General features: G+C 52.0%; 1 protein-coding gene across 2 annotated transcripts in view; it reads right to left on the reverse strand.

The window, feature by feature from the left end:
- PLXDC1 (plexin domain containing 1) overlaps window positions 1–15281 on the reverse strand; it is a 62653-nt gene that overhangs the window by 6993 nt on the left and 40379 nt on the right. For both annotated transcript variants that reach the window (XM_053211692.1, XM_053211691.1), the window contains exons 8-11: window positions 13312–13407; window positions 9048–9129; window positions 5860–5920; window positions 4039–4174 (exon numbers count right to left, since the gene is read on the reverse strand). In XM_053211692.1, the coding sequence (XP_053067667.1) occupies window positions 4039–4174; window positions 5860–5920; window positions 9048–9129; window positions 13312–13407 (375 nt within the window). The remainder of the gene's footprint in view (window positions 1–4038; window positions 4175–5859; window positions 5921–9047; window positions 9130–13311; window positions 13408–15281) is intronic.

Genomic DNA, 15281 nt, shown 5'->3' on the forward strand with positions numbered 1-15281 from the left:
AAAATATTATTTATATTGATTATTGCTTTCTTTTTGGTGACTCCTTGAATTTTATACCTGAGTGGAGAGCCTCATTTGCCTCACCCCAATCCTGGCCCTGTCACTTCCAGAGGACAGGTGAGTGTGTCCTCCTCTGTGTCTTACTGCATTTTGGTATCTGTTTCTACATCTCAGGTCCCAGTTTTTCCCTGGACTGCAAATCCCTCCACATGCAGCATATTTACACTCCCAGTGCCTGGATGTGGCTTCCTGCTGTGCTATGCATTTCCAATAAATCTTGAAATCTCAAAAAAAATCACATTGATCTTAAAAATTCTTGTTGTGGAATCATTTTCTGGCGAAATCCCTTTGTCAAGCAAAATTTTTGGCCTCATGGGAGCTGAAGTCAGACAAGTTTTTGATGAAGTTAACAGGACTTTGGTGAGCTTGTAATTCTACTTTATATCCTGAAAGATAGTTAAAAAAAAAAACAAAAAAAAAACTCCCAAAGAAAATCACTCCGGTCTGAAAACTCATCTTTGGGGGGAAGAGTTAAGTGTCCAAGGTTATAACAGCTGATGAGGTCAGAGGGAACTGGCCTGGCAACTAGACCCTGCCCCTCCACAGCGGACGGCTTCCAGCAGAAGTGAGTCTAAATTCTCCAGTAGAAGATACTGATACCAGGGAGGACAAGGGAGTGGGTAGGGTTGGGGTATTAAGATACAGGCTACTGCATTTTATCCAATGGTGGTGGGAGAGGGGTACCTGGAGAAAACAAAGTCAATCTTTTCCTTTTTTTGAAACGAAGCTAAAACATGAAGAAATGTATTTTTTGTTCAATAAACACGGGATAGAATTCCAACATCCCTAGCCACAGGGCCAGTTCCACTGAGAAGTGAACAGTGGGGGCTCCAAATTTTGCAAGCATTTGGGGAGAGGGGAGAATTGGCTTTCTGTTAATTGGCAAATGTTCCAAAGAGTCTCTGTTTTCATTGGGAGGTGCTGTTATATATACATGTATGGACCAGAGTCTCTGATGAGTTTATAAGGTTCAGAAGAGATGGTTGATAAAATCTTGCGTTTTGCTAATTTATACCAGTACAAGCCCAGTAGAACTCCAAAAAAAAAAAAAAAAAAAAAAAAAGCACATTGGATAATGGGGGAATAAACTATAGATCATTAAAAAATAATTTTCCCCCTATAGGGAAAAGAGGATTGGGTTGAGGGGAGAAAACTAGAAAGTAAAATTATTTGAATATACCTGATTTTCTAGATTTGACTTTGGAACCATGTAAGTCATCATTTAATTATGAGATAATTACAAAAATTAAATTTACAAAGCACCCCTAAAAAGTGAAAGTAAAACAAAACAAATAGAAAATTGTAGACTTATAATAGATGTTTTCTTCAGAGATTTCAATAAACAAGGGATTTTAAAAAATATCTTTTATAGTTCATTTTTTTATTTTGAGAGAGAGTCAGCATGAGTGGGGGGAGGGGCAGAGAGAGAGGGAGAGAGAGAGAATCCCAAGCAGGGTCCACTTTGTCAGCATGGAGCCCGATATGGGGCTCGAACACAAAACCATAAGATCATGACCTGAGCCAAAGTCAGAGACCTAACTGACTGAGCCACCCAGGCACCCCAACAAGGGATTTGAAAACAACACTGAGTCTATTTTGTTACCGCAAGTGGAAAACAATGAATTGGCTAGTTGAACCAACCAACATCGCCCTAAACATCATTGGGGAAATTAACCTGATTCAAATCAGTTTGTTTCTAATCTAAACCACTGAAAATCCTCTATAGCCCCGTCCACATCTACCACTGGCAGACAAAAAAGACCCAGTGCTACCTACAGCCCGTCCCTCCCATAGTGACTGGAGGTGGCCACGCTGTGCCCACAACAGCTTTTCTCCCACTCACCAAGGGCTGGTTCCCGGCTGCCATCTTGTTGGGGGTCCACGGAAAGCAAACTGGCTCCCCAATTAGTGGATTGCGGCGGTAGAGTCCCGTGAAGACTCACAAAGTGAAGAAGTGTGTGTGATGTGTATTGAATGAGTGGTCATTTCTCTGAGTGAGTTGTCACTTCTTGCTGCTATATCGGGGTGTTCCGTTCAGCTGCTCATCAGATGAGCCTTTAGATTATACACAGTTATTCTGGGGGAGGGCCTGGCTCTGCTTGTAATAAAATGCATGGGCTTTGTGGCAGCTGCTTGCTACTCAGAGGTCATTCTGGTTCACTTCAGTGGGTGCCGTTCGATTGCAAACGAAAACTCTTAAAATCCAGCCCCATACCTCCTGCCCCCCCGCCCCCGCCGGCCCTCTCTACTCCTGTGCCTGGCTGGTGCCAGAGGGGTCCATGCACCCTCCAGCAGCCTGCTCCCACTAACTCCTCTGCTCTCTGGCTCTGTGCTGCCCAGGCGAGTCCCTTTGGCTGTATCCCCTTCGTTCACATCTCCTTGTACCCCAAGATGGACTCCACCTCCTGGACTGAATTACAAACTCCTGAGGGCAACCCATCTCTTCCTTTTCTTTTTTCATTGAATACACTTAACCCCTGTCTCCCCCTTAGCAGCCAGGAGTTGCTCTCAATACCCAGCCTTACCCAGCTCCCTCTGGGCAATTTTAGATTAATGGAAGCTACCCAATGTGCCTTGCTTGTTCACCCTTTGCTGTATTTCTCCAGTCCCCCGAATCCACAAAGACCTTTAAAAAATTCTTTTCCAGCACCAAGGAAAGCAGTCGAGGGACAAGATTGCTGCTTTTGAGCCGAATGAGACCTGACCACCTCTTCCTGGTCGTGTGACCCTGGGCAAGTCACTGACCTCCCTGAACCTTCGTGTTTCTTCTATAACATGGGGATCTGACATCATTAACGCACAGGATTGTTAGGAGGACCAAGTGAGTGTTAATGTCTGCACAGCGTTAGCACCCTACCTGGCACATGGTTAGGCCCCTCAAAATGTTAGATCACCTGTCATTTCTTCCCTTTCCTCTAGGATTCCCTCTGGCCCGATCCACGGGATCTGGCTCTCCAGTTCTCTAGGCTGCAGTTACAAAGGCAGGGGGCACCAGGGAAAGACCATTCTGCCACTTACCTTTCACGCAACCCCGAGTAACCGACTTTGCCCCCTACGGGCCCTTTTCCACACACACAAAATGGGATTGTGGCTGAATAATGCTTTCAAACATTTGGCTTTTTCTTTTCTCCTTTCCTCTTTTCCATTTGTCTCTTTATGTGGCTCCGTGGAGGTGGTAAGAGCCCACACCGTTCATTCTGAGCCTAAGGAAAAAGGGCTAAAACCTAGATGTGATGTACCGAAAGATGGGACAGGAATTTTTCAGTGGGAGCCAAAGGATCCCGGAGGGGCTTGCACAAGGCTTCTCCGGATGCTGTGTGGTACCTCTGGCAGGTGCAAGACCCTCAGGCCTTAGGATGGCGGAAGTCCCCGGGGACAGCCAGATCCTGAAGAGGCAGGCACGGATCACCAGCCATCCTCTGGCACACGGCTGCCCCCACTCTGACCCTCTGTCCACACAAGGTCACAGGAGCAGGAAGCCAAGCCCAGAACAGCGGAGATCCACCACTCCCCCCGAGCAAGGGTTCAGAGCCAGAAACACCACGGTAGAAAAATGAGGCCATCTTTCTCTCACGTCTGAGTGCGTGGACTGAGTTCACACCTGCTGCGGGGCTGATAAGACCTCACGCTTTCTGTGAGGAGTGCTACTGAGATGAACTGAGGTGGACTATATATAAAATACCCGGCCCTGAGCCGGGACGATAATTTTCCCCTCGCCGCAGTGACTTTCATCCCACAGTCCCGATGTGGGCCAGCACAGCAGTTGGAGTCCGGGCACGGAGTCCGCTTGTTTGAAACCTGGCTCTGCCTCTGCCCAGCACGCGAGCCCAGCTCTCTGAGACTTAGGTCCCTCATCTGTGAAAGTCAAGGCGATTCCTATTCCCTGAGCTAATCCCTGACAGGAATAATTGTGATGTCCCATCCCAGGGTGGTAGTCCTTTCCCATGGCTTCTTTCGCCGCTGGGGCTCAGGCCTTACCTTCGGTGGTGAGGCTGTCGATGAAGAGGGAGGAGGAGGTGGTGGTGAGGTCCCCGTCCAAGGGGCTGAAGGAGCCGTTGGGGGAGGACGAGTAGTGGCCCTCGTCCTGGAAGTCCTCACACGTCCTGCCCTCCGCCTGCAAGAAAGACCCAGCGCCACCCTGGACCTCACCGGCCAGCGTGCTACGCAGAAAAGAGCCCTCGAGCGGGAGGACGGAGGGGGCCCCTTCATCCCTCAGCGGCCAGAAAACTTAAGACTCCCGTGCTTGGTTCAAGCATGTAAACTAACCAAAGCTGAGCCCTGAGTGCATTTAAGCCTCCCACTTTATCCTGAAAACGTCTTATCTCCCAGGGCAATTTATCTGTCCGCTGCTTCGAATCCTTCCTCAAGGAAGGAGCTGAGATGCCAGTCTTAAACAAATAAAGCAAATCTGTACATTCAGCACGGCCAGTGTCAGAAGTGGGCTGCTAGACAAGATTTTTTTTTAAGGCCTTAGAAAGCTCATCCAGGCTTACTAATAAAATAGGTGGTGGTGAGCACACAGCCGTGGGGTCTGGGGGTTTATGTTTATTTAAAAAAAATTTTTTTTAATGTTTACTTATTTCTGAGACAGAGAGAGACAGAGCATGAGTGGGGGAGGGGCAGAGAGAGAGGGAGACACGGAATCCGAAGCAGGCTCCAGGCTCCGAGCTGTCAGCACAGAGCCCGAGGCGGGGCTCGAACTCACAGACCGCGAGATCATGACCCGAGCCGATCATGACCAGGCGCCCCTGGGGGGGTTTAATGTTTAAATGTGGGGCCCTGTTGGGGTGCCTGGGTGGCTCAGTCGGTTGAGCGACCGACTTTGGCTCAGGTCATGATCTCGCGGTCTGTGAGTTCAAGCCCCGCATCAGGCTCTGTGCTGACAGCTCGGAGCCTGGAGCCTGCTTCGGATTCTGTCTCTTTCTCCCTCTCTCTCTCTCTCTCTCTGCCCCTCCCCACTCGCACTCTGTCTCTCTCAAAAATAAATGAACATCTAAAAAAAATTCTTTTCTAAATGTGGGGCCTTGCACTTTCACTATCCCACCAGTTGTGAGAGGCAGGTCAAATCATTACATCTCTCTATGCCTCAGTTTTCTGCTCTGAGCAGTAGGGGGCACCGGCCCCCAGCTCCTGGGGCTGTTGGGCTTCAATCCGAGCAGGTATAGGCACTTGCAGGGAAGTGCTGGGCGCACACAGTGTGCTCATACTGCAGGACGGGATGGAGAGAGGAAGGAAGAGGAAAAGGATGCAAGGATGAATGGATCTGTCTGTGTAGGTGGAAGGTGTAAGAACAGGATGCTCCCCGCCCAGAATCAAAGCCGTAGTGTGTTCCGGAAAACTTGAGCAGTGAGAAGGAACCTGTATGGGATTCCAAATAGGAAATCCCCTCCTCACTCCCAGAACACTCCTCTTCACTCCCTGAAGAGCCTGAGGGCTGGAGGCAGGGCAGCTGCTCCGAGAATGTCACCAGCCTCCCAGACGATCCAGCTGTGGCCAACACCATGCCCAGCATACCCTCTGCAAGCACCAAAACAGCTCCCGGAGAGCTGCCCACTCAAGGCCAAGTTTCCAGAAGGGCTTTTCTCAGGGACCCGCAGAACCCTCTAAAATCTCCCGAGTCTGGTCTAACTGGCTCAGAGCAGTCTGAGAGACAAGTCCCAGATGGAGGGGAGAATTTCTTTGCCAAGAAACCAAGACGGCTTGCAAAGAGCTACGGGAGGGGGTGGGGGGTGGGGGGGGGGAACGGGTCTGCTGGCAGCCCTGCCCCTCCCCACAACCTGGCTCACTTAAGCCTCTCACCTCCTGGGCACAGCCGTAGGCCAGCCACTCCTGGCGGTAGCGGTCAAAACCACTGGAGCACCTGCGGGGGACCAGAAGGTAAGAAGTGTGATGGGGTTGCCAGAGAAGCCCTCCTCTTCACTCTCTCCTGTTCAGTAGCAGCTTTCCGATGACGGGGCGGAGGGGGCTAACGTCCCAGGGCTGCGGGGATCCAGACCACCGGGCAGGTGCCCTCCTTGGCACCTGGCAGCTGTGGGATCAGGAGTCAGACCCTTCTTCCCCAACTACTCCTCCAAAAGGAAGGGCAGGTGTCTGGCGTCTCCACTCTCCTGACCCAGCTCCCCAGGACCAAGGTCACATCTGCCCAGATGTGTGCATATAGGGAGCTAGATGAATTGTATGACCTCAAATGAGCTCTAAGATCCCCTTGACTCTAGGCGGCCATGAAATTGCTGAGAGTTCAGGGAATTCACAGCAACGTCTTCTGGGGAGAGTTTCACTCATTTCACAGACAATCCTTTTTCTTTGTGGAGGGGCCTAAACTTGGCAAGGAGAAGCTGGGCTGAAGGTGGACTTCAGCACATTTAGCCAATACCTCCTGTGTGATCACTAAAGGGCAGAAAGGAGGGTCGTGCCAGCAGCTAGGAGAGATCGAAAACCAGCTGACCAGCGTCCCGGGAGAGGACACTGTGCAGCTCAGCTGGGCTGGAAGGTGCCAAGTGCTTCCCTAGGGAAGGGATGGGCGTATGCGGATGAACCAGAAAATGTTCTCCATGGCACCGTGCTCAAATGGAAATTCTTCACTCTGGTGCCAGGGGAATCCACCAAGCCCTGCTCAAGCTCTGGAACATCTGCACGGGAAGAATCATATCATGAGCCACCAGTGCTGAGGAAGAATTCATCGCTAGTTAATTTTCTCCACTAGCAACCGCCCACCCATCTGCCAGGGACCCAGTGAGGCGGAGGTCAGTTTTTCCTTCTGAAGATGCCTCCTGGGGCTCTGAGCTGCCCCTCCTGCAGCAGGCACAGCTGAACTGAGCCCCCCCACTACCCCTCCCAGGTCCTCTGTGCCCACTACTTTGGGACATTGAGGACTAGGCGGTCTATTGGGGGCTGGCAACTAAAGTTTCTTTTAAGCCAAACTAATTGATTCTTCCAAGCACTGAGCCTTTGACATAGGTCTAGGAGCACCACGTTCTAAGCTCCGAGCCAACCAACCCAGATGCAGAGAAGAAGGACATCAGGCATGGCCACTATTGGGCGCCTCCTGAATGCCAAGTGCCGCCGTGGCCATATGCTGCTCCTGTAGTATTTCACGGGACCCTCACAAGGACACTGTAAAGCAAGGATTATGACTGCTCATTCCCCGGGCCAAATCCTGCAGTTAAAGTCATTTTAGACTCCAGAGTGGGCCCTTGGGGCGGGGGAGGGGCAATGTGGACTGAAAGGAAGACACTGGCCTTGGTAAATGAAATGATCTAAACCAGATCCAGCCCCAGGGCAAGGAGGGGAAGCTCTGGGAGGCTGCAGAAGGCTGAGTGGGTGGCGAGGAAGGGGAAGCTGGGAACCCACACGGTGACTGCAAGCAGCTGTTGGTGGGAGAGTCCATGGGGCTGGCCCCTCTGCACCAGCCCTGCCCTCTGGCTCTGTAGAGACCTGGAGTCAGCTCTCAGTTGGTGCTGAGGCTCCAGAGAGCTGGCAAGGAGGGGCCCACGCTGGGGTGAGCCCAGACCCATGGGCATCTGGGGACAGGATTTCAGCACTGCGTCAGCCTTGATTGCTCTCTGATGGAACTTCTGTGTCCTATAGCTGACATAACCACAGCAAAAGCGGTGTCCACACCCAAGGCCTTGCCCTCCCCTAACCTGACCAACCCTCATTAAACTGTCATGCTCTCTGGGTTTGGGCGTATGTGTTAAATGGGGATGTGTCAATGGGAGGGTTTTGCTTTCATCTGACCCATTTTGAAGTTCTTATGGCTCAGCTCTCGCTGGACGCTGAGTCATGTGGTGGCAGCCAGCCCCAGGATTCCGGGGCTCATCCGAGGTCATCTGGATTATCTCTCGGCGCTGAGACAGTAGCTCTCAAACTCGAGAGTGCATAAGATGGATGGTGCTGCAGAGCTATTCTCCAGGAGGACCCCAACCTCCAGGTAGGAAGGACACCCGGAAACCCCTCTCCCCTTGGCCCCCGGGGCTGTGTCCTGTGCCGGGCAGGCCACCTTTTAGCTCCTATTTCTGCCCTGGGCTATTTGAAAGGAGCAAAGTAAACACTGACAGATGCTTGCCAGCTGCCTGGAACTCAGAGACACTGTAATTTGCAACTTTCAAGATTGCTTCATAGGGCTTCCCACTCTCATGAGAGCCCTGGTCCCCAAAGAAATCGTTTTGTTTTGTTTTGTTTTCCCTTCCTGCTATTTATTTATCTTGGACAGGAGAACAGGGCTCGAATTCTGAGTCTAATCTGTGAGGAAATGACTTCAGTACAAGGAGTGGAAGATGAGTGGGGATTTAAGAAACTTATCCCTCTTTATCCCTCAGCCTGAATCTCACCGAGAATTTTCCCTGTTTCCAACACCAAGCAAACACAGCTTTGTAGCTTGCCCCAACTTTCCACGGATGCCCGCAACTTCCACACCCCTGGTTTTCAGGAAACCCCATTACGGCCCGAGAAAGATCTTAAGGCGGTGTTTGGGGGGGTCACAGGACCCTCATCCAACGGCAATGGGTCTTTGGAGCTGGCGGGTCTCACATTTGTTTGCAGATGAGGCACTGTGTTAATATGCAGGTTTCTGGGCTTCTCTCCCAGAGATCCTGATGCAGGGGGCCTGGGGCAGGTTCCAGGAACCTGCATGTTCAACACGAGACCTAGCTGATTCTGGGATCCTCACATCTGTGGACCGTTCTCTGGGAAGCCCTGCGCTAGGATGAACCAACCCTTCCGGGTGTAAGAAGGCGCTACAGTAGATAGAATCTCTGAGTAATCTCCCAGAAACCTAGTGTCACCACGGGGACCCTGCCACACAGTCACCTTGATCGGGCCTCGGGGAGAAACTCACTTCTGTGACATTCTTGTGCTACGGGGCACAATGGGCTGGCTAGAGATGCTCTCATGTTGGCAATGGGGCCCGAGGCAGGGAGGGGGCCGTGCCACCCTCTGTCCCTCCTCCAAGGCCTCCTGGGGAACCAGAGGGTCAGCCCAGCACAAACCTCTGGAGGACGTGGCACCAGCTGCAGTTGAAGGTCAGGTCCGAGGACACACAGGCATCACAGGTCCGATGCTGCAGGCAGGCTGCAAGAGAGAAGGCAATTGTCCCTGAGCATCAGACCCTCCACAGACCTCCAAAAGGCGCAACTCTCCCAAATGCTGGGTCCTTACAGAACTACGGAGTCTCTGACTGGCAGGGACCCCAGAGGTCATTAGTGCCACCCTCCCTTGAGTCCAGCCCTGATTCTTCCATCTCTTTCTCCCTCCTTCCCTTTTCCTCCTTCCTCCTTCTTTCTGTCACCAGGGGGGCAGGCCCCCAGCAGGCGCTGGGGATTCTGCAGGAAGTCTTCTCTGCAGAGGCAGACTCACTCAAACAGATAATCAAACAAAAATAACTACATAATCACCATTGCGATGAGGTTTGTGAAGCACGTACAAAGGGATCTCACCTAGTCTGGGAAGTTATACTGCTGGGCCGTGGCCCACAATTACAGGGTTGCAAAGGACTTCAATGGTCCTACCAGGTATTCATCCACTCATGCATGCATTCATTCATTCTTTCAACAAATATTTACTGAACGCTTACCACGGGCCAGGCCCTGTCCCGGGTGCTGGAGATGCAGTGGTGAAGGGGCAAAGACAGAAATGCTGCCTGCATGGACCCTGCAGTTGAGTGGAGGAGACGGCCAACAAATACACAGACAAGGGGGCGCCTGGGTGGCTCAGTCGGCTAAGCATCTGACTTCGGCTCAGGTCATGATCTCGCGGTTCGTGAGTTCGAGCCCCGCGTCAGGCTCTGTGCTGACAGCTCAGAGGCTGGAGCCTGCTTCGGATTCTGTGTGTCTCTCTCTCTCTCTCTCTCTCTGACCCTCCCCCAACTCGCACTCTCTCTCCCTCTCTCTCAAAAATAAATAAACATTAAAAAAACAAATACACGAAGTCTACACTAGGGTTTCCAGCACTGGACTGTGAAAAAAAGTGGCACAAAACCAAGAGGCAGAATGACAGGGGCGGCGGGGGGATGCATTCTGGTCAGGGAGGTTGGTAAAGGCTTCTCTGAGGAGAGGTCGTTTAGGCAGAGCCTGGGAGAAGGCAGGAAGCAAGCCTGGCTGCTCTCCTGGAGGAGGCGAAGTGCACGCAGAGGCCTGGGAGGAGCGTGTTTCAGCCTTTCAGCCGTGTTCTCAACAGCAGCTGGGATGCTAACAGGCTGGGCGGAGTAGACAAGCTGAGGGTGTTAGAGGAGGAGCGAGAGCTGGGGCCTGGCCTGGGGCAGTGCAGAGCCAGAGAGCAGAGGAGTTAGTGGGAGCAGGCTGCTGGAGGGTGCGTGGACCCCTCTGGCACCAGCCAGGCACAGGAACAGAGAGGGCCGGGGGGTGGGGGGCAGGAGGTATGGGGGCTGGATTTTAAGAGTTTTCGTTTGCAATCGAACGGCACCCACTGAAGTGAACCAGAATGACCTCTGAGTAGCAAGCAGCTGCCACAAAGCCCATGCATTTTATTACGAGCAGAGCCAGGCCCTCCCCCAGAATAACTGTGTATAATCTAAAGGCTCATCTGATGAGCAGCTGAACGGAACACCCCGATATAGCAGCAAGAAGTGACAACTCACTCAGAGAAATGACCACTCATTCAATACACATCACACACACTTCTTCACTTTGTGAGTCTTCACGGGACTCTACCGCCGCAATCCACTAATTGGGGAGCCAGTTTGCTTTCCGTGGACCCCCAACAAGATGGCAGCCGGGAACCAGCCCTTGGTGAGTGGGAGAAAAGCTGTTGTGGGCACAGCGTGGCCACCTCCAGTCACTATGGGAGGGACTGGCTGTAGGTGGCACTGTGTCCTTTCAAAAGAACGAGAGCTCTCTGGCTGCTTCGTTCCCTGGTGTATCCAGAGGTCCTAGAATAGCACCTGGCACGTGGTAGGCAGTTTACAAATGTTTACGCAATTGATGTATTGATGGTTTTGTTATCGCCATTTTACAGAGGAGGGAACTGAGAGGCTTACAGAGAGTCATGAAGCTAAGAGTGGCAGGTCTGGGTTTGACCTGAGGTCTGTGGGAGCCAAAAGCCTGAGCTCTTGGCCTTGAGATCCCACTGTGGGTTTCCCTGCCCCCTGCTCCCACCCTCAGCCCACGCCACCTCTTCATGAGTGTCTCTTCTAGACAAGGGACTGGGAAGAACCAACCACAGAGCACAATGGCTTAGAGACAGCCCATCCACACCTGTGGAAGAATCTTGGCTAAGTCCTCCTCCACCCAAAGATAACAGAGCCATCCTGCACTGGAGGGATGCAGAGTTTTCTCAGGACCAAGGTAACCAGCCTTCCAGGGGTTCAAATCACAGCCTTGGTAGCGCTGGCCCCTCCCCTGGCAGCTGTATCTACATGGGCACCCACACAGGAGCCCGTGGCCTGCTCATTCCAGTGACTCCGGAGGCCCCTTGAAAGGCTCTAGTCAAAAAACCCTGGCAGCTTCCGTGAGGTACGTGTAAAATCTACTGACCTTTAATTCTCGTCTGCATTTCAGATGTCCTGTGCGCTATTAAATGCTCACGAAATTCACCGGAGGGGTGAGAAGTGGCTGAAACATACAGACGGTGTCCCAGAAACGTATTCCCGGGAGGTTTCACTTCTGCCCAGGCAGTTACCCTGCCCTTGGATGTCCTTGCTCCTAAGTGCAGTTTATTCAAGGGCTAGGGCTGAGGTTTGCTCTCAGCGTCCTTGAGGAGCCCCTGGTTCTCAGGCCCCACATCTTTCCTGCCCGGAAAGAGCGCAGTGGGGGTGAGGGTGGCGCTGTGACCTGCAAGTGGTCCTGTGACCCTGTGGTGTCTGTGTCCTTCCTCTTTTCCAGGGGAAGACACCTGCTGAGCCCAAATAAACCTTAACAATTAAAAAAATAAAAAACATGGGGCGCCTGGGTGGCACAGTCGGTTAAGCGTCCGACTTCAGCCAGGTCACGATCTCGCGGTCCGTGAGTTCGAGCCCCGCGTCAGGCTCTGGGCTGATGGCTCGGAGCCTGGAGCCTGTTTCCGATTCTGTGTCTCCCTCTCTCTCTGCCCCTCCCCCGTTCACGCTCTGTCTCTCTCTGTCCCAAAAATAAATAAACGTTGAAAAAAAATTTTTTTTAATAAATAAATAAATAAATAAAAAACAAATAAAAATGCAAGAATAAGGGACACCTGGGCGTCTGGGCATCTGGCTCTTGATTTTGGCTCAGGTCATGATCTCACAGTTGGTGAGTTCAAGCCCCATGTCGGACTCCAGCCTGCTTGAGATTCTCTCTCTCTCTCTCTCTCTCTCTCTCAAAATAAATACATAAACCTTTTAAAAATGTTTATTCATTTTTTGAGAGAGAGACAGAGACAGAGCATGAACAGGGCGGGGGGGGGTGTCAGGGGGAGTGGGGGGCAGAGAGATAGGGAGACACAGAATCCGAAGCAGACTCCAGGCTCTGAGCTGTCAGCACAGAGTCTGACGCGGGGCTCGAACCCACAAGCCGAGAGATCATGACCTGAGCCAAATTGGGGCGCTCAACCGACTAAGCCACCCAGGCGCCCCCAAATAAATAAACTTAAAAAAAATGGCAAGAACAGGAGTGCTGTCCTCCTCTCCCTCTCTCTCCCCAGCTGCCCTGACCATATCCTGAAGAGCATCTAACCTTGATCCTGTGGGGTCAGCAGCAGCTGGGGCCTCAGCCATAGTGTGCCTTCAACTGTAGGTGAGTGGGGTGGAGGGTGGAGGGTGAGTGGGGTGCGGGGGGGCGGTGCAGAGGGCCTGGCCATGGTTCTTGGAGGGCTGCAGGATAAATTGCTTTACTGCCTCCTGCCTGTGGACTCCCACCTTGCCCCTCCTCTAAGGAAAATGCAATAAGAAATTTAAGGACTGATCCCTTCAGTTCCTGGATTACCTTTCCTGGGGGCTGAGTCTAAAAATTCTGGGAGGTACACCTTCCCTGGGTTTAATTGTGTGTTAGTAACAATAGCTGTCATGTGCCAAGTACAAACCACGCCCCAGGCCGGGGATGCACCAGTTGGTTGTCAGAGCTTCCATTCACTCATGTCCTCGACTCTACTTACTGTGGTTCTCACTCTTACCACAGCTCTGGGAGGGAAGGAGTGCCAGGCCCATGTGACACATGAGAAATGGCAGCCCAGAGAAATTACGTGGCCATATCCACCCAGGGATCAGTGGTGGGCCGGGGAATGGAACCCAGATTGTCTGACTATAACGCTCTTTGCAGGACAGTGGGAATGACCCCTACTCACTTGGCAGTGGGGTGAACTCCACAGCTGACATGCTGGTGACCTTGCTGGGGTCCAGCTCCACACGGTGGTATTCGAAGATAGTCCTCCGCCGAGATTCTGAAACAGAGGCAGAGCCTGTCATCAGGAGCACCTCACGGCCGGAGGGCTCCAAGGCTTGTACCTGGAGCCTGATAGGTGGGCAGGGGATTGCAGCGAGTGGAACAGGGAGTCAGTACGCAGCCGCTGAGGGCAGGAAGTAAGCTCATCAACCTGGGACAATGATGTTGGAGCTGCAGGGAGACAGGAAGACAAGAACTGACCCTGAGAGGAGAGCTTTGTATTGTAGGCAGGTTAAACTGCTCAGGGCAGAGGCCCGGCTGCTGCTGAGGTCAGGACATAGGAGCTCCCATGCTTCTGCATGGCTCTGAGCCTTCACAGCTGCTGTTCTCTTGATTCATAATGTTCTTCCACCCCTTCTCTCTTTGTCTAGCTCAACCTTCCAGGTCCAGCGCAGGGTTCCTTCCTTAGCCAGCTCCGTCCCCGTCTCCACTCAGGCCAGGTGCCCTGTTCCCACTGCACTCACCATATTGTGTGGTCATTAGGGTCTATTTGGAGGGCAGAGCCATTAGACTGGGAGCATCTGGTCCTGAACCTGACCCACAGTGAGCACTCTGCAAACATCTGCAGATGCACAGGCTGAACTTAGAGAAACTCTCCCCTCCTGGATGGAAGCCAGAGCAAGGTTTAGGGCCTGGGGCTTGGCTTATGTCCTACCTCAGTCCCTGCACGAACTCCCTACAGGACATCAGAGTCAAGAGACCTGAGTTCTGATTCCAGTTCTGCTCCCCTTCTTAGGCCTCAGTTTCTCATTTGTGATGTGGAAAGACAGAAACACCTCCCACAACACCCTTGGGAGGAAAAAAGTGGAATTGTAGATGAAATGACTTCTCCTAAAATGACAATCTGTGATGCTTTGATGTTTCCCACGACATCCCCATACCCACCCAAGAACCATGACTTGGGGTTGATTTCCTTAGGCTCTGAAAGGCAGGCAGGTAGGTGCTGAGCTTTGTGAATGAGCTTCCCTACAAGGGGAAGGCGTTGCATAGTGTTTGGCCTGCCCAGCACCCCTTCTTCCTTTAGGAAACAGCACCCCCCTTGGGGATACTACCCCTAGTCCATTCCTACATGTGGCCTGCCCTGAAGCTACCATGTTCCTCCATGACCCCGCCTCCCTGGCTACACAGTGATTGGTACAGGGCTGGGCATCTGATGCAAGCTGGGCCAATCAGAGACCTTCCCTGGGACTTTTCAACTGTAAACAAAAGACCCTGTGCTTTCTAGTAATGAAGCTGAGAAAATGCACGCTCCAGGTCTGTGAATGGCCACAGGTCCGATGAAGCAAGAAGTTCTGGTGGCTTTCTAGGCTCTGGTGTCCCAGGACCTGCCCTGGTCCCTGTCTCCCTAGCCATCAATTCTTCCTTTGGTTCTTTGGGCTACTTCATATCCCTTTTTCCACTTAAGCTTGTTGAGTTGGGTTTTTATTACTAGAAACCCAGAATAGGCAAGGATACATGTTTCTCTCTCAGCTGAGCATCTCAACTCTCAGCATCCTGTGCAATGGCTGGATGTCCCATCCCCCACCCCCGAATGAAGAATCCAGGGGAGCATCTGCTTCCTAAAAGAACATCTCATCTATGTTTCTATCATATATTTATCCCCAATCTTGGAATCAATGCCTCCTACTTAACCCAGGATTGAACCCCCAGTTGGTCTGGTGCTAAGACATGCTGTCTTCCTATGACCCCACACTGCTCTGCAGCAGAGTAATGATGGACACCTCAGCCCCTGAAACATTCCCAACTGCAGAATGTCCTGGAGACATTCTATGCAATGAATGAGTCCTGACTTGTGGCATCTGCTGATTTCTGTGATGTAAATACTCCCCGTGCTGATTCCAAACTACCAGTTTGGAACACAGAATTGGGGAA

Source organism: Acinonyx jubatus, chromosome E1 (assembly GCF_027475565.1).
Source record: "Acinonyx jubatus isolate Ajub_Pintada_27869175 chromosome E1, VMU_Ajub_asm_v1.0, whole genome shotgun sequence".
Classification (NCBI taxonomy): Eukaryota; Metazoa; Chordata; class Mammalia; order Carnivora; family Felidae; genus Acinonyx; species Acinonyx jubatus.